General features: G+C 43.3%; 1 protein-coding gene across 9 annotated transcripts in view; it reads left to right on the top strand.

The window, feature by feature from the left end:
* Positions 1-19482, top strand: part of fbrsl1 (fibrosin-like 1) — a 281436-nt gene that overhangs the window by 124913 nt on the left and 137041 nt on the right. For all 9 annotated transcript variants that reach the window (XM_005933319.3, XM_005933318.3, XM_014337109.2 and 6 more), the window contains exon 4: positions 3183-3218. In XM_005933319.3, coding sequence (XP_005933381.1) covers positions 3183-3218 — 36 coding nt within the window. The remainder of the gene's footprint in view (positions 1-3182; positions 3219-19482) is intronic.

Raw genomic sequence — 19482 nt, 5'->3', positions numbered from 1 at the left:
CTTTAAGAGCTCTTAACTAATGATGCCGCATTGGCAACAAGTAAAATGGATTTCTCTTGTCTTACCGCCAAAGGAAACGGAGACAAATGCGACATGCGGACGCACCCGCCTGCCTGTAAAAACAGTCATGCATCAATTTGTGAGCAGGGGGTAAAAAAAAAAAAAGAAAAAAATGCAGGGGATGCTGTTTGTTCATTGCCATGGTCGGGTCTTTATCTGTTTATTTTGACTAGGTAATTGTGCCTGCAGTGCAGTAGGGCCCCTGCACTAAGCCACGCAGGGATTAGGGAAATGTGAGGTGGGAGAGGGGGTGGGTTCCACTGTAACTGTGTCCTGCAGAGGGGGGGGTGGCAGTTGTGCTGCTGTCGGCGTCTCGAAAACCAAACTGTATTCACCAACATATCCACCCACATGCACCCAAACCCACCCACCCACCTTATTTTCCAGCCACAGAGGGCATACGTGTTCACATCCTTTCTCTTATTATTGTCCAACTAGTAGTGATTGGCCCGCCTCCTGGCCTTCATGCAACGGTAAAAAACCAATAGTCTGGGTTAGGAGAAGATGGACAGGACCCTCCCCTTTTAACGCCATGTTTTTCTTTCTTTCTTTCTTTCTTTTTTTTTGCAGGAAGAGTGGAGGAGGGGGCGTGGAAATTGGGAGAGGATAAGGGGGTGGATTTAGTAACATTTTTCTTCTCCGGGGCTGTTTAGTTAACCCTTAAATGCCGCCAGCATCCGCCCCATCTCTTTCGCCACCAACCACCATCGCCACCACACACATACTTGTCCTACTCCCTCCCCCAACACTCTCTCTCTCGGGGGCGGGTTCTTAAATCCTTTTGAAGTCCTAAGCACTGCAGAAATCCATTGAGAGCCATGTATAATGGCTTTTAAGAGAGAGTGTTTAGCTGTATGCCGACCCTATGGCTTATGAACCACTGGCGTTTTAATGGATCCCCCTTTCCCTCCCCTCTTTTTCTCCCTTCACCAGCACTAAATCCAATGGATTGTCCCTCATTATCATTTAAATAAGCCTCTCTTTCTACTCAGAATGCTGCAAGTTGAATGAACTCGACATAGTAAGGCTAATTCCAAATGGCCTTGGCCTCACTCCACCTATGCACATATGCACTTACACACACAAACACATGAACATACACACATTTTAACGCACTCAAAACACGCACACATATAAACAACAGACCGCATTTTCCTTGAAACACGCTTTTGGCCTTTTTTATCCACATATTTTTGCCTTCCGTTCGGCTCTTACGCCCCATACTCTGGCCTCCTCTCTGGTTGCGGTAGTGAGGATAGCAGAAAGGTTGAGCAGAGTGGGAATAGCCTTTTGATTCCCACAGAGCCTACTTTCCGGTTCGCAGCAGGACTCCTCCCTAATCGTCACCACAGGAGCCGTCCTGCAAATCAGAGGGGCACACAGGCGTTGACAAGGGCTGATGCTTTGAGCAGGTGTGGGAGAATGGATGAGGGACATTGCGAGGGTGCAAAACAAGGGAGGCAGTGGCGGTGAAGGTGTGGGGGAGGTCGTTTTGGATTGGAGGTGGACCTATGGATGAAATTGGTCTAGCAGAAAAGTCTCCTCCAGAGACCAGGGGGGAGAAATTGCCAATCTAGACAGAGGAATAAAAGCAGTGAAAAGTGGAAGTGGAGGGAGGGATTTTGAGATTGGTATTCGTGCTGGGCGCTGACAGACAGAGCAAGAGAACAGAACAAAACCAAGCCTTTTCTGCCTCCATACTGCTCTTGTTCAGTATTTAGAGGACTGCATTAGAAAGCACGGGAGTTAAATGGGCCGAAACACGTCCCTTACTGCATAAAGAGATATTTATCCTGAATAAAAAAGGGACAGATAAAACACAGACAAGTAAAAGACCTCATAAAATTGATGGGCACTGTGTATAATTTTTATACTTTCTTTCTTTTGTAACTCTGTCCACCATCACAAGAATGTCAGCATCATCAAAGGATGACGTTCCAGTGTGCAGTTACCCTGATGACTTTGATCTGTGACAACAGATCAATATTTGCTCACAGAGCTTCATATATAAGACACGTTATTTAAATGGGCGACAAATCTAGTGACGGGAATTCGTGACCTCATCGTGACATCGTGAGGTTACAAATCACTGTTGTCTAGCAACAGGGAGAAGGCCCTGAAAAGAGGCCGTCCCTCATTCAAACACTCGCCAAATTTGAAGCTGCTTAGAAGAAAAGTTGATAGAAACGTAGAGAACGCACTGATGCATGGATCCCTTTATTATTGGTGAGTGCCTGTTGTCGTTTGATGTCATTGACAGTGCGCTGTTATTTAGAAACTATGTTACCTGAAATGGTGTCATTGTGTGGACACAAAAGAGTGCATCAGCATAAAGGTCAAGGATGATGACATAGAACGGCCTCACCCTAACCCGCAGGACCCCACAATGACACCTTCCCAACAAGTTCGTGTCGGACCTGATAGACTGTTGTTGAGAAATTCAAACAACACACATGCATACAGAGATTTCTTTATTTTTTATAGAGATGAACATGGTGGGAACACTGAAAATGTTAGGCTATGAAAGACTATGATTTTGGAAATTAGCTCTTATTTTTATGCACCATATTTACCGATGGTGAAATATCTGCCCAGTCATCCAAAGAATGCTTGTTGTGGTGCTCTTCCTAATCTAAGGAGTTTTTTTAGCACTAAACAGACACTTAAAATCTTCAGCTAGAAAATAATTCCTGTATCAAATAGTTTTTTAATTTGTCTCCTGATGAAGGTGATGGAGTCCCTCTCATTCGTCTGTTGACGTCTCTGGGAACTAAATTCAAACCAATAAATGATACTTAATTTTCACATGTAGCACTGCAGCGCATTATGAGGACAGACCAGTACACCCAGTATCTCACTGTTGTATTTACACAGATGTGGACCTACAATCATATGTTTTCCACGGTGTATTGTAGTATGGGACTTTTTGTTTTTAGACCAGCTACCCCTGTTGTTCAGAACAGAATGAATGGTAGCAAAGTGAGCAGGCGTGGGGTGCATGGTAGGGCGGGTAAAAGGTTAATGTGAATACTGATATTAAAGCTACGCTGCTTCATCATGTCAGTGTGAGCGAGTGAAACACTCCTTAAAGGTCATCCCTGTTCTCCTCTCTCTCCCTACAGAGTTCCACTCACTCGCTGTCAGGCCGTGGCTACTCGGTAAGTGACATTTTCATGCTTCATAGCTTTACGGCAGAATTACAATCTCCAACGACCCGCTTTATGGCCCCGGCGCTCGACATTTTAATTATGTTAAATAGAGTAATGGAGAAATCATGATATTAGGAACATTAATTCTGGCTGACTGACTGATTAAATTGCAGGAAGGTGTCCTATGCTACCTTGGCAAAAAGGGCCTCGTTTTATTGGCATTGATCAGCGCTGTGTTCGCCTGAGCTGCAATTTCGATGTCAGAGTTTTATATCTTCCTCCAGTGACTGTCAGTGACGGATGTTTCTGCTCACACATATGAAAAAAATGCTTAAAAAGACTTTTGCTTTTGTGCTATAAATCCATTTTTCACTGCAGGAAGGCTGCATGTATGCATGTTACAGTGAAAACTGTCCCGTGGACTTTTGGAAGTGGCTGCGTGCTAATAAGAGGTAGTTAGAGAGTTATTTTTTAATCTTGGAACATGTCGCCTGTTCAAGGTAAAGGTGCCCAAGAGGATTATTTAGTGCCACCTAAGAAAACATCAGCTCAAACCTTTTGAACATAAACTAGCTCACAAATTGTCACTACAGGACTATTTTTATCCCCTGAAAGCATCTGTTGCCTTGCCCCAGTGCATTCTCGAACCGTAAATTTGTGTTCTTCCCCTCCCATTGTTTCAATGATGTGTGTAGTCTCTGGATAATACAGACAAGCGGTCGTCCTTTATGTCCTTTCCTTAAAGGGAAACTCATAAGAGGAACGTTGTTTAAAGTGTGCTACTTTTAGCTGATGAGTGGCATATGGCAGTTCTCATTGTAGCTTGGAAGCAATCATCTCGGCAAACAAAACAACTATAAATGGTTTGTCAGCCTTAATCTGCCTCAAAGGACTACAGTTAAAGCACTGAACAAAGCTCAACTTCAGAAGACATTGATCTCTGTGCGATCTTCTTTTTTATTTTGTTTTAATAGAACATGTCACATTCCTTTTCCCCAGTGGCTGCATGCTCACAGATGGATGAAAACAAACAAGACCTTCCAAAAAAGCTTGTGGAGCCCTTTGGCTCGAGCTGTCAGTTTGAGTCGGCAGGGAACGAGGCCCTCTCTTTATCTGAAAGGAAGAAGGAGGGGATCAGAGAGACAGAGGGAGAGAGAGAGGGCAAAAATGGAGGTGGAGTTGGCGTGGAGGTGGTTGTGTGGGAGGCAGGGGCATTGTGCAAGCAAAGGAAAGTCCAGTAACGAGGGCAGGAAGTTTCATGTTGTCTGGCTCCCCACTCCAGCTATCCAGTGGTGCTATCTGCAGCGTTTCTAGCCTACAGGCACCTCCTGGGTACTGAGCTCTGACTCTCAATCTGCTCTGCTGCTGGGCCTGCATGATTTCTGGGGTTTGCTTATCTGTGAGTGCTTCGGGCTTTATAGCATGATGGTTTGGAAGGAGAGACATGGGGTGCGAGGTCAGGGGGCTTTAGGGAACTGCCAGCAGAGACTGAGTGGATATGGGAGGAGGAGGAGTAGGGCGAGGAAAAGACCAGGGGCTTGATATAGTGTTATAGCTGGAAAAAAAGAGGCTACGTATGTGGGCGGAGGCCTGGTTATGAGTAGGGGAGGGTCAATGAGGCAACTTTGCGCTACTGGCCGCTGATAGCACGGAAGAGCTATCTAATAGTTGGCCTCTGGCGGTCATCGCTATCTGCTTTTTTGCTCCTCCACAATAAAAACTCAAGCTGGTGTACACGGTCCAGTTATCTGTCACAAGTCACTAAGATTTAATAAAGTGAATCTTTCCTGACAGTTTGTCTTTTACTTCTATCGGAGATGCTTGTTTATGCTTCCATATGTCTTTCTGGAAGACATATGGAATTGAGTGGCCTTGACTGATTGGTTTAGAGAAGAACGTAGAGGACGCTCCTGCATTTTAGTGCCAGACTCATGCATAAGGAGTGTTTTATGCCAAATACCATAATGCTCTCTTTAAATGCTTTGGTTGTTGCTTACACAACACATTAGCTGTTGGTTTAATTGTACTAACTGTGTTTTTGTAAACGGAAATCTTAAGACACAGGTTTTCACATTGGTATGATATTTTTTAAATCTATTTTTCAGATAAAACTTAAAGAAAAATGGAAGAGTAAGAAGTGAATAATATCACATGGCTAAATGATACCAATACATGCCTTTACCTAGTGGAGCAAAACACTGCAGGTTTTCTAAGTCGTGCATTTTTCATGCAATTTCTAGTTGTTCAAATTGTCCTTGATAAGGGAAACGGGAACATCCCTTCTTTATATGCACACAGCACAAACTACACAACACAAACAGACAGTAGCATTTAGCTTCGTAATAAAACTATTAAAAGTTAACTATTAATCTGAGCATAATTTGTTTATCCAGTTGATGCATTTGAAAGACAGGCAGTCTTGCAAAGGCTGCACCTGTCCTGCTAAAACCCACAACCCTCTGTCCCACCCATCGCATTTCAGGGTGAGGATTAATCTCCGGCGCACTGAGTCCAGCATTGATATGTAGCAGCAGGAATGAGACTTGCTATCTAGCTCGCTGTGGAAGACTGGATATGGAATTGTTTATCAGTCCAACTCTCTTCTGTCTGCTTAGTGCAGGCTTCATTATAGCCCTGGCTATGTTTGGGAGACAAAATCTGTTCCTTGTTTCCGGTGCTGCTACCTGATTGTTGTTCCAGTGGAGATGGGTCTGGGCTCTGGCGATTTATCATCCTCTCAGGGGCTCCTCGATAAAGAGTCCAACATCTGCACCTGAGAGATACGTGCTGCAAGAAACAGGAAAATGTCAAAAAAAATCTCACTTCAACGATCCGCCCAGCCTGTCATTACCCCTGGGTTACATATATTGTCTGGAGGGGGAGATGTTGTAGCTAAGCCCAAGAAGACAACACGCCGCTCTTTTCTTCCAGATGAAGTGATTAAGTGCCAGTCACCCACCCCACGCCTTTTGAAACCACCCAAGGCCAAGCCACGGCTCATGTTTTCTTTGACGATAAATCCATGCAGGTTTTGTCTGTGACAGTATAATCTAACTAGTCTGTATTGGGAGGGTTTATCTCCGCTACGTCAGAGAGTCAAACCTTAGCTGAGGTGTTTGTGTCGAATAAGAGTATTTGGAGCTCTCAGACACACCCGTTCTTCATTTCCCCGTGCTCAGGTTGTCATAATCATATTTAACGCTAAATGAGTACACTCTAAACAGAGCAGTCCCAGTCATGTGTGCATTCTTAAACAAGCTTGTTTTAATTGATTTGGCATTCACGACCTCCACGTTGTGACAAATGCACTTGTTTGTCTGAGTGACGAGAGCTTATCACAAGATCTCTATCAAAATACAAGGATTATGTCACTTAATTACAGTAGGAGCCATTAAAAGCTCCATGCTTTATTTAACAGAGTAAAACAGATTTGCTGGATTTAATGCTAAACACAGCAACTCAAAGGAAATTGGGTGTAAATTATAGCTTGAATTAAATTTTTGAAACAAGATTTTCTTGTTAATATACTCTGGCGTCTTCACCTGCAGTAGATGGAGCATCTTGTCTGTCTCTTTGTACATAACTCTGCCTCCCTCACTCTCTTTCTCACCGCGCCTCTTTCCAGTGGGGTGTGCAGGTCTCTCCATACCACTGGCTCTGCACATGGTGAAAATTAGTGAAGGAAACCAAGAGCCCAGCAGGAGTGGGATGGGGCCCTGACATTCTATTGGCCTTGGGGTGGGGCGCTACCTGTCAGTGGTCGCTCTATGAGGGCTGTCCGCCTTAAAAAATCTATTTGTTTATCCCCGTGTGCGGTCCGGCTTCAGATCCTGGGCCCTGCTGCTCTCTACGCACCAGGGACCTGGGCTGTTGCCGCTAGCAACAGATAAAAATTGCTGTTAACCACAGCAGGGCCCACAACACATCAATCAACCGGTCTGATAAAGGCTGCAGGCTTCTTGGGCCCCGGCTGAATGGTGCAGTTGAAAATCCTTTTCCAGTGGCTGAGCACACAGAGCCGTGATGATAGAGGCCCGCTATCATTCAGAGTCGAGGAGGGAAACTTCATTTTCAGCAGTGAAGTTCAGGTTTTTTAAAGGAGACGCTTTAAAATGGCACCAAACAAAAACGGAAGCGGTCATTTAAATAAAAAAGTGACACTGTGAATTAGTGTTGACTGGGCTTAAAATGTTTATAAAAATATAAAAATGTAAAAGACGGCACAGTTTAGTTGTTTGTATGAACTCTTAATTGCTCTCAAAGCTGCCTAAAAGTTGGGACATTCGGCTTCACAAAGTTCCTCATACCCCATTCGTTAAGACTGAATTGAGATCAACTGCTAGACTAAACTCTTTAACCCAATGGGCCAAACTGGCATTAGAACAAAACATTTTTTTCACCAGGGGTGACTTCAATGGTTCATTGTAACCTTTTGCGGCCCAGTTCCACGATTCTTAAAGCAGATGCAGTGCTGATGACTTTGCTGCCCCGTAATAAAAAAGAACAATACTGATCTTTTCTTATATGAAATCCAGTTAATGTATTCCCAGCTCTATGTTATTGGCCTTGTAGCTGTAAGTTGGAGCTGGAGTTATTCCAAATGAAACCCACAGTCTCATGGGTAACAACATTACTTTTATCCCCCGAAGCCCAAGCTTGATTATCATCCTTCTTAGTTTGTCCTGGATGCACTGTCCCCTAACTCACCTGCCCCACTTTAAACAAATAGCCCTATAATGTAACAATCAAACAACGCTCTGAGGATTTGTTTACTGCAGCCTTTTTCCCCATTAAGTTTCACTAACACTGCAGAAAAAAGAGTGGTAATTCCACTTTATCATATGTTACATATACCACAATCAAGCAGCAATTACATGCTCCTTCCATTTGTAAGAGCTCCCATTGCCGACGTGGATGTTTTAATGAGGGCTGTAATGAACGCTCAGGGTGTTTGGCAAGTCTCCGAGATGTTGCTGGGGCTTTTATGGCTCCCCATTATAACGTACAATTTGCATCAGCAAATTACAATGCTCCATATCATTATCCTGCACCAAGGCCCGATCATAAATTAGAGCTCCAATTACAAACATCTATCTGGGAATGGGGAATGAATATGATGGCAGCCCCCCAGAAGCAGGCAGGAGGGAGAGAAAGCCTCCTGTGGATTGTGGGATGAGACTTCCATAGAGGTGTGATATTCCCATAAACCATCCTTATGTGGAATTCATGGTTCCAAAAGAAATAGACAATTTGGGGGGGGGGGGGTCTGCTATTTCTTTTTTGGCACTTCCATATGTCATATTTCATGGCACACTGCACATTGAACTTTTTGGTATTTTAATCTCTCTCCTTCTGCTAAACCCAGCACCCACTGATTTCTATGGCTGACTGTTTCACACTTTCATTCAAAGCTAAGTCAACCAGTCCATTCAGCTGTGCAGGGGAGAGCTCTTTTTATTGTGTCTCAATCCAAACCAAAGCTCTGTCTCTGTCCCTCCCAATCTCCTTCTGTCTTACTCTCTCACCCTCTCACATTCAACTTGATTATACACCGGAGGGAACATCATAAATCATAGAGATTTATCTTGCTGCAGCCTATTAATTTAGCACCACAAGTGTAATATTAGAGTATGTCATTTAAAGAAGCTTTGCAGCAGTGCTTTGCCAGTGTCCGTCGGAAAATTCAGAGATAAGCGTTTTAGTTTGGGCCGAACCATCATGGAAAAAAGGACACTTCTTTTTTTTTGTGCTCGGTTGTTCTTCACGCTTACTTCTTCATAGAACGCCGCCCGTTCTTTGGCTCATATTCTGTGCCTGACTCTCCTGAGCACTAACTGTTGTTGTAGGGCAAACAAACAGCAGTGTACCTGTGATGGCTGTGTTGCCTGTAATCTGCGACCTGTGGCCAAATCTTGCATGGAGAGGTAGAACAAAAGGCGTACGCCAACAGATCGCTGCAGGCGCCAAGCAGAAACCACCTCTACTGATGAGACAAAAGGCCTGCGGGTCTCCCACAAACCCATAAGAGCTCCCAAATGCTGCACAAACAAAGCCTGAAATTAAGAAGAGCCAGAGGCAGGCCCATTTCTGCAGCAGAGCTAAAGTGTTCCTTTTTCACAGCCTCGGTGGATTTCCACTATGGGCTTGTAATAGGGCAGAAAAATGAAACAACGCTTTGCCATTTTCAGTCACAGATATTGAGAAAGCAGGTTTTTTTCTTGTTTTGCATTTTTCCAGCTCTTTCTGCTTTCACATGTCCTACCACACGTCGTGGACTCGTTTTAAAGGTACTAAAACCTCCTCTTATAGCCTTTAGCGGGCGTCGGATGATGTTTAATTCATATTTTGTTTTACATTTTAACCTTTCATGTCTGTAGAATCATATGCATTCATATTTTTGTTTGCAAAGCCAAAGGAGAGAATGTCTCCCAACCCTGGTTAGAGCTTCAGAGGTCAGGAAATGAATTTTATTCCATATTCACAAACACCCCGTGGCAATTATTACTTCTGTTAATGTTTCTATGAATCCATTAGGGTTCAAACCCCCTACCTGCCTCTCTAACTCTACCTTCATGAATACCATTTCTAGAACCTTTCAAAAAAAGTTAGACTAAGTAGGTCATGTTCTGCCACTCGTCTTCTAATCACTCACCGAAAAGAACATGATTTCCCTCCATCGGCGCCCCTCAGCCTTGCTCCTGGGATTTCATTCAGCAACACACACTCATTTGATTTTCTGGCATGTATTTTCTCCTTTTCCTTTCTCTCACTACACCCCCTTGCATATCCTAACTTGTATCTGACAGTACACAAGCAACATCTACCGTGCTTCCAGCTTCACAACACACACTCACACATATGCACCATAGCTCCTCCTCCCCCTCCATCTCTCACTATCTCTGTCTCCCTCAGTGGAGAAGGTGTCTGACAGTAACAGCAGGTAAGGTATAAGATTACAGGAGAAGCAGGGGCAATTATAACTCCAGCTGATGCTGGTGTGTTTATGAGGAGAGTAACTGTTAATGACAGTGTTGTGGTTTCTCCAGAGGCCCCAGCACAGCTCTGGGAAGCCTGCTGTTTTTGTCAGCCTAGCTTCATGCTATTTGTTGTAGACAAGTTTAGTTTAGTTTTTTTAATGTGCTGAAATGTGTCTGTGTTGGCCCTGCCTGTGCTGTAATGCTAAGTAGGTAAAGATTTCCTATAATGTGTTCAATTACCATTTGGTTGCTGACTGAATTGCAAACAAAAGATGGTGTCTTACGGTAATAGCAGCTTGGTAGCACATATTGGTTAACACATGTATACACGCAGTTGCTGATGTGTACATGAGCTGGCGATTGCTGTTGCAGGTCTGGCTTGCCTTGCTACTTGCTCCGTGTGCCTTCACATACAGCAGGCAGATCATAGCAACTGAAGAGGAATTTGGGTTCAGATTTTAAAAAAATAACTCATCATAATTGTACAAGATTTTCAGTTTCTAGCACTGGGACTCTCCCCGTTGCTGTTCCCCATGGCCAGTACTTGACTGGCAGCAAAAGATTTCAGCACTACTACACACTACTGTAGACCTTAACCTGTACATACAGTGAAAGTACACTGGTTAGCCACAAAATTTCAACTGCGTAATATTAACCAAAATAACTCTGACCTGCAAAGTTATTTTGCTGAGTGTTTCCTCACAGCAAAAAACCGCTGAAGAAGATGCTAACCTCTGGAAAGAGGCGCGGTTAGCATCAGATTGTTTAGCATCAAACTGCTGAAAAAAGTATTGCTGGTTCTGATAGAAAGGTGTCAGAACAGTGCATTGCTGTTTTTGGCTTGTGTATGTGGCTGAATAGCTGGAGACAAGTTGGGGGGCCAATGCTGACTCCTATCCTCCACCAAAGCACCAACAGTAGGTACATAAGGATCAGAACTGGACCACGGTGCAGTGGTGGTCTGATGCATCACATTGTCTTTTACATCATGTGGATGGCCAAGTGTGTGTGTAGCTTACCTGGGGAACACCTGGCACCAGGATGCACAAGCGGAAGAAGACAAGCAAGTGGAGGCAATGGGGACCAACACAATGACCTGCAGCTGATCATAACATTATGCCTGATCAGTGCGGACTTCTCTTGCTAGTTTTCTCATGGTCAAAGTTGCTCGCATCATTAAGTTTCCTGCCTGTTATAGCCCAGCCTTTGTTAGGTGCCACTGTTAAGTTAATAAATGTTTCAGCTGTCAGTGGTGTAGCTATAATACAACCTGAAGTACAACTTTTTTTTCATTGAACTGCAAAATTAATTTATTATAAAGAGAAAATAAAAGAATATAAAATATGATTGTATACAAAGTAAAGCTTTTTGTAAGTTTATATATATAAGTGTGTTAATTCAGTATACCTTTAAAGGTGTTTTGTTGCTTAACTTGAGTTGTTTGCTGCGTTTGACCGCATGTAAACTGTTATGCGCTTCTGTGTGTGCCAGATGGTGCAAAGACACTATTTGTCTTTTGTTTCCTCAGAGGCTGCACCTGTTGGGGTTGAATTTACCTGTTTAATTATCTGTATCCTCTGACATATGCTCGACGAAGTTACAACTCTACTGTTGCAGACGTTGTGCATTTTCAGTAACATGTGCTTGCAGGTGTTTTGTAATAGTTACTGCTTGGTTATGTTATTTGCAAAACATTGCATCCCCTAAACACTGCAGGCCCAGGTGTGGGTACATTGTAGAAGTCATACCATAACCATGAGTCTGTTGTTGTTTTTTATTATTTTATTATGCTTGTTTCAGAATTACCCATTGTCTTACCCACACTCGCCCCGTAGTCATCTGCCCACAACTATCCACACCCCAGACCCCATGCTCTGTGCCCTCAGCGTGTGGTTGGCCTTGGCCCCGATCACACCGGGGCACATGGGAGATTAACTGGGCCGGCTTATTCGCTCAGCAGGTTTCCCGACTCCCCTTCACTCATCCTGGCCCAATCTGCCAGCTAACCTCCTGCTCCGCCGAGCCATGGCAGCAGGGCACCACAAGCCCAGCCCGCCTTCATTACGCCTGCCAGATGGGCTGAGAATTAGATTCGAACTCCCACCAATGAGGGAGGGAGAGTAGAGAGATTGAAAGAGAGGAAGGGAGAGAGGCGGTGGAAGAAAAGGGAGGAGGGAAGAAAGTTGTGGGGGGAAGAAAGTAATGGTTTTTGTTTTCATTTATGTTGCAAGTTATTACATTTTAATGTAACACCCCTGGGACCTGGCAGCATTAAATGCCTGTTCTTGAATAATCGACACTAACTGCAAGTAAATGCTAGGGGAGAATGAAATTAGCAAGCGCTGCAATTTGGCATAGTGATTATCGGCTCCTTGGAGGCACTTCCGGATGATTTAAGAATGCTAACATTTAAGCAAGTCAGATCTCATTACTCTTCAAGGTTAAATCGAGCTGTGTCGAAGGGGAGATGCCTGATTGGAAATAGTGCTTCCTTGTCTCTCTTCAAGTCTCTTTGTTCATGGAGATGTTTCTCACTTTTATGGCACCTCACTGCAAGGTAAAAAAAAAAAGACTCGGGCTCAAATCTGTCAGACCCTAATGACACCTTTTGCCAGTTCTTAATTGGATCAGCAATGCTTCCAAAGTATAATCTGTTCTTTGCCATGGATCATCACTCGTGCTGCGAGCGCTGCCATGCCTAAATGCCTTAGCTTGTTCTGAACGTCGATGTGTACAGCACATTGGCTGTGACACTGATATGTGGCTGGGACACGAGATGAACAAAAGAAAATCGGGAGCTTTTTGAATCTACACCAAAGGGAAAGTGTTTATTACTTTTTCAGGCTGCGCCACAAATGTTCTTTTATACAGTATTTTTCGCTCCTATTCTCACTCGTTCTATGGAGGCAGAAACGATTTTCAAAGCAATTTCAGCCCTGGCATCTTCGGGTCCAGTGTTTACCTCAGCCAGCCGTACACATCTGTTCTCCACACAAACTTGATCCAATTAGGTGACAACAGACAATGGCTTACTCCTCCACAAGCCCAGCGCAGCGCCGGGGCTGCCGAACAATACCAAAGTGTTTTTTCTTCCATTACAGGGTGTCAGATCCTTTTAAAGGTGTTTACCCACTGTTGATGTGGCAGCCCCTGTTTCCAAAAGGGACTCAGCTGGAGAAGTGATAGGCAATGAGGATAATGATGTGAGTGGGAGCAGTGTGGCGGATGCAGATGCACTTTACTGTGCAGCGTGCTATAAATCTGTCCCTCCACTGCACCGCACCCCACAAAGTTGAGGGACAGATGGGCTGGACTTTTATCTCCACTTTCCGAATTCCATTGAAATCAACACACTGATGAAATTTGTATAAAGCAAGGCAGGGGCAACAAAGCTACGTCGGGGAACATGTCTATTAGTTTTTCCAAGCTGTTGTTTTCTCATGCAGTGGGGAAAATCATTGCAAGTCAAATGTAATCATTCCACTGTTGGGTTATTCACCGTCTCAAATAATAATAATATTAGTTTGGTCCCCGGCATTGCTTACATCTGAATTTCTGAGACGCAAGTAAGTAGTCTGATGTTAATCACAACCAATCACCGATGCTATCACTGTTGTTGCTGGGGTTTTGTTTTTTTCTTGTTTATAACAGCTTTATCTTTTGGCACATCTTGAAATTTGGCAGCCTGAATTCATTATCTCCAGCGTTTCATGTAGTCAACAAACATGGTATCTGCAATGTGGGATTCTGCCTCCTCCTACTTACATGCTGTGTGCACTGTACCACATCTGATGTCTCTACATCACATTTTGTCTTTGTTGTGGCCAAAAGGATTTCTGGATTGTAGCAGGGTTACCCTAGGAATGAGGGAAAAGCCTCTAAATTGTAACCAGGCATTTCCACATGAAACATTCATGCTTAAGTATGATTAGCAGAGATTAAGGTGGGTTTGTTTTGCCTCTTAGAAGGCCCCGTGACAATTTGGAAATGGATTGAGAGCAGCTTTTGCAAGCACAGCCTTCTTAATCCGGTGCCAAGAGTTCTCACCCACCTTTCCTGAATTATTTACATTGAAGTTCTCACGTCAGCTTTGGAGCCAGTGGCCTAGAGGAACTGTATAAAACTGCCTAAACCTCAAAGCATTTGAAGGATGGAAAACATTATGTTAAGTATTTCCAAGACTTTTAATGGAACATGTTTTGCAAAGGAGGAGATTTGTCAGTGCCACTTGCAGAGCATTCAGGATGTATTAGTAGACAAAAAAATAATCATGTGCTTCATTCAGTTTGGAGTGCGCCTGCCTTGTGCAATGGGAGCTTTAGATTGTACATTTTTCCATCTCCAAGACCGCTGTGGTCGGTTATCCCACCCAAGCTATTCGGCTATCATGTGTCCCATTTCCATATCGTCTCCCTATCGCATATATGAGATAGAGCCCTCCCATGTGCTGGATGATGCGATCCCCAGATAGATTCATTCATACATAATGATAAACGATGGGTTTGGACAGGACTACTTATTTGACAATCATTGAAGTGCCACTGTGATGGATGCTGAAGAGATCCTGCATCCCTCGCCACCCACCGCATAGCCATAGCTCCATCTTCTGATCCCACCTTATTTATTTTCCCTGGTGGATCAAGGTCTTGTCTCTTTAAAAAAGAAACATCAAATTGAATTAAAATGGCTCGCTCACCCAAAACAGAAGCCCGTGCGCCTTAAAAATCACACATTTGTTCTCACAATTCATTGTAGCAAAGTCAACCAACCTCCACCCCCCTGTTTCTTTGGGTGTGTGGTAATGTGAATTATTCATGCCAGTGGGGCCACAGCGTGCTTCATCATGTTAAAGTGCCCATGACATTACTGATAGAGCCACCAATGCCCCCACACTATGCTAATGCATTTAGAAAGAGGAAAGAAAAGACACAGCAGCATCTCAAGGGATCAGGAGGACAAGAATAAATCACACTACAGAAATTAGTACTTGGAAGTCTATGTTTAATCATAAATTACTTGTTAGCTTACGATCAAACATGGCTTTAGCTTTAGGGTATGAACTATTGACCGGACACTCTCCTTCAGGATTTTCTGGTGGCGAACGAAATTCATGGTTCCATCAGTTAATCAGTTCCATCCATTCCCTTACTCAAAAGGAGTGCCCCAGCAGGTACTACTACATGTTTGATTTAGCGATGTTTTTATGCCACATACCCTCCCTGACACAGCCTACAGATTTGTATCTCCACCCATGACTAAACCCAGGAGCTCACTTGTGAGGCAAATGTGTAAAACACTGAGAGTCTGCTAGCGCCAAAGCACCAGATCAACAAAACTCACCAGTAGAAGCATTATGAATGCTCAACTGGCCTAATTGTAGTCCAGACTTGTCACCGATTGAAATCATTTAGCATTTAATGGAATGCAACTGAAATTCTTATGCGATAGAAAAAATTCCACTGTAGATCTCCTCGATTGGTGTACACATGCGTGTTAGCAGAGGAGGTAATGCGACACAGGGGTAAACATGTGCATGTCTGCACTTTCTAGAACCGTGCTATTGGCATCAAATGTAAAAAGAGAAAATGTGTTTTTCAACACAAAAATTAAAGTTTGAAATCTTAACATTTTACATTTTGTCTTTGCACTTTCCAATAAATGTGGTTTATGATTTGCAGCACATTTACATTTTACACAGTATTCAAAGTTCTTTGGAAATGAACGTGCACAAATCATTACCACCCATTACTGTTAAAACAGACTTGCTAAACCATATGGTGTTACTGTATTTTTTTTAGATATAGAATATTCATATGCAATGCCAGTAGTCGTGAAAGTAAGCAATGTAGCGTAACAGTGTGTTCTGTTGTTTTAAAGAAAGACTGTTATGAATCAATGAGTCATACCATTTGCACAATGTATAGGACAAGCGAAGCTAAAACCAGCTACACGAGCAGATAAGTTTCACTGATGCCTTTAAACTCCCCCGTTTTACCAACTTAGAGTAAAGCTTCTTCTTCAGGTGCCCTGAAGAGGTAACTTTGTGTATGCACCACTTCTCTACTCTAATGATTTATTGGAGCCCTAAAATTTGATCAGCCAGCTCAATTGTAAGCACAAAGAATTACATTTGTTTGTGTTATTGAATGGAGCCTCAGTTTAGCTAGAGGAAAAATGTCCTCGCTGTGAATAGTGCACTAGTGAACATAATGTAGGCCCAGAGGGAGAGGCCATCATTCAGCTCTCCTTTTTGTCTTTCAGGTGTGTGTTATTATGCCAAAGAATGGTCCGATTGATAGAGATTTCTAAGCCGGCATACTATCACATCTTGCATCTGCTCGGCAGACTCATACAAATGCAGGCCTCTCCCCAAATGTTATTTCTTCGTGTTGTAAATCGATCTTACAATGAGCAGTCTGGTGTTAATATGAAAAGTAAACAAGCAGAGAAAAGGGAGGAAGCATGAAGAAGAGGTTGAACGAGGTATGAAAGTATTTCCACTGTCAGTTTGTGTTAAGCCAGTCTCAGATACGCTCTTTGTGAAGCTTTTCTCACCTTTTCAGAAACCGCCCGCGCGTCTGTAAAGGTGCTGGGTGAGATGAGCACAACTGATACTGTGGTTCCCACACGCTTTGCCTTCTGAAATTTCACAACCGATAGCGGTTACTGACAGGGGGGGCCGATAAAAATCTCTCCTGATTAGAAAAAACAGAGTGAGAGAGGCAGTGCGAAAGAGTTGAGGCAAGGTGAGTAAAAGCTAGAAGATAGCAGGCCTCATCAGGTCTCTGAGGTTGTGTCTAGGTTTCAGTTGACACATCTCTGGCTGGCCCTGAGTGCACCACGCTTTCCACAAATGATTCGGGTTGAGTCAAGACTGACAGATTACAAACCACACTGGCATTGCTTTATCTTGTGATTGCAAATTCGTGACAGAGATTGCTAGAGTAAGATTAGGACTTTTTTCCATTTCATATTTGTGCAAACAAGGTCAAAATTTTTAGAATCCTGACTAACCACGGCCTTTATACCTTTGGTGAGTTAAGCAGCCCACAAGTCCAGCTAAGTTCCAGCATGTGCGATGACTCCTGAACCCTGCCCCAAATAGGCTGGAGATCTGAACTCAAAGCTGAGTTGCTTGTGTTTTGCAAGCTGTTGTGCAGAAACTGAACTGCTGTAAAAAAAAAATGCTATCGCAGTCAACCACCCGCTGTTGCTGGTGAGAAGAGGAAGAAGGAAGGAAAGTTGTGGGTGCCATCATCCTGTTTGTTCTTCGTCTTGTGTTTTTTTAAAGATAGACTCGCTATCTTTAATCAGCTCTGACTGAATGTACTCCACTTCACAGCTGTCATTCAGTCTGAGGTGACATGATAAAGCGTCTGACTTACTAACAAAATGATTTGACTTTCTCAGTAACACACTTGAGTTGTGACCAAAAGACAACCTGCAGACTTAAACAGGTGGCTCGGCTCGAATAGACATGTCCACATTTCAAAAAGTTTTTTTTTATTTGCTTCAGCAAATTGACACCTGTAACAGTGGTCCTTCCTACTTCCTTCTTTCTTATCTTAGACATGCTTGTTAGCAGGGCAGCCATAGGCCCTCGCTACTGTGATGGCTCAGCCACAATCTAGTACACTGACAGGCAGCCTATATATCTTGTAACTGGCACCAAATATTGGTTTTGCTGAAATATTCTGAAAAAATGCCACATTAATGATGATAAAAATAAACAGGAGGCTTGTTGGCAGAATGTGGGTGTCTGTCCCAGGGGAGACGGATCTCAGGGATATAGAAATAGTACCAGCATCACCCAACAAGGGTTCCACCGCCTCCTCCTCACGAGCTCTCCTATACTCCCACTGCCTTGCAGCTATTGAGGCACTTGTATGGGCGTAGTAAGACAGCAAAGTTTTCATTTACTATCTGCAGAGATCCAACTCCGAAAGCATGCCTTCAGGGTAATGTTAGGTCTTTTCATAAGTTACAAAGATGTAATTAGACAAATTAGCTCAGCAGACTCTGGGGGTTGCGTTTTTAATGGCTGTATGTTGCCTAGGTTGGTAATTAGCAGCAGCCGCTGCTCCAAAATCACACATTGCACCCGAGGCCTTGCATCCGTAACCTGACAACCAGTAAGAGAACTGTAATGAAGGCTTGTGTATCCCACTGGTTTGTCTTACTTTCCAGCCAGGTTTGATGCTGGAATTCATGCTGAGCCACTGTGCAAATCTCCTATTTATTCCCATGTATCATTTTCTTCCAGGTTTAGCGTGTTGTCCTTTCAGCTCGGTGATGTATTCAAATCAAACTGATGTGTTTCCGCCTCAGAGGCACAGACTTTTATTTGACCCAATCACCTTTATAGCTCAATTCATCAGGACCACGGTCTACATGTCCAGGTCTCTTGTTGTTAGTAGCACCCGAGGAAACGATCAGCCATTTCCACGCACCCGGTTCCTCTCACACTTTTAATGACTTGCCGATGGTGATTTCGTCCAAGCGCCTGTTTTTTATTAACTCGGAATAAATTCCTCTTCTCTCTGACACTAGACATTCTCTTTAAATTGGATCGAGGAGGCTGAATACTTAATCGAAAGTGACCTAGCAAAATGTAGATTAACTCGCGAGAGAATTTATTTGTTACAGTACATGTCCGTGATAAATTCATAACACTCTCTGTTTATCACAAATTTGACTGATCACTGAGCATTTCACAGTTAAAATGATTCATTTTCTGTTCACTGGTGTACCACGTAAAAGTCTGAGGCACGTCTTTATCTGACACAGCATCTTTCAGGTGCTTTTAGTCGATGTAAATTAAATGTGTCATTGTTCACTTTATTCAGCGACAGTTCCCCATATTTAGTCTGCAGCAATCAACTGTGGTTGATTCTGCTGATCATTCCATACAGAGAAAACAGACGAGATGTACTTTGAAAAGGAGTTCTCTAAATGTATTTACAAATTTTCTCAGTTCACTTCAAATGACAAACAATATGTAAAATCCTTACTTTTTTTTTAAATTTTTTGCAAAGTACAGGGTGGGCCATTTATATGGATACACCGTAATAACATGGGAATGGTTGGTGATATTAAAGTCCTGTTTGTGGCACATTAGTATAGCTGAGGGGGAAACTCCTCAAGATGGGTGGTGACTAGGGATGGGTACCGGTATCGGTTCTGACATAAACGATAGTAACCAGACCGAAAAGCAGCGCACATTTCGGTGCTTTTTTTCCTGAGCTGTGATACACTTTAGATTCTAGCCAATCATTTTACGTTTCCGAGGATAGTAG

Source organism: Haplochromis burtoni, unplaced genomic scaffold, assembly GCF_018398535.1.
Source record: "Haplochromis burtoni strain Fernald_Lab_line unplaced genomic scaffold, NCSU_Asbu1 Contig_166, whole genome shotgun sequence".
Classification (NCBI taxonomy): Eukaryota; Metazoa; Chordata; class Actinopteri; order Cichliformes; family Cichlidae; genus Haplochromis; species Haplochromis burtoni.
The sequence above is the reverse complement of the archived record's forward strand: the minus strand, read 5'-3'. Positions and strand labels throughout refer to the sequence as shown.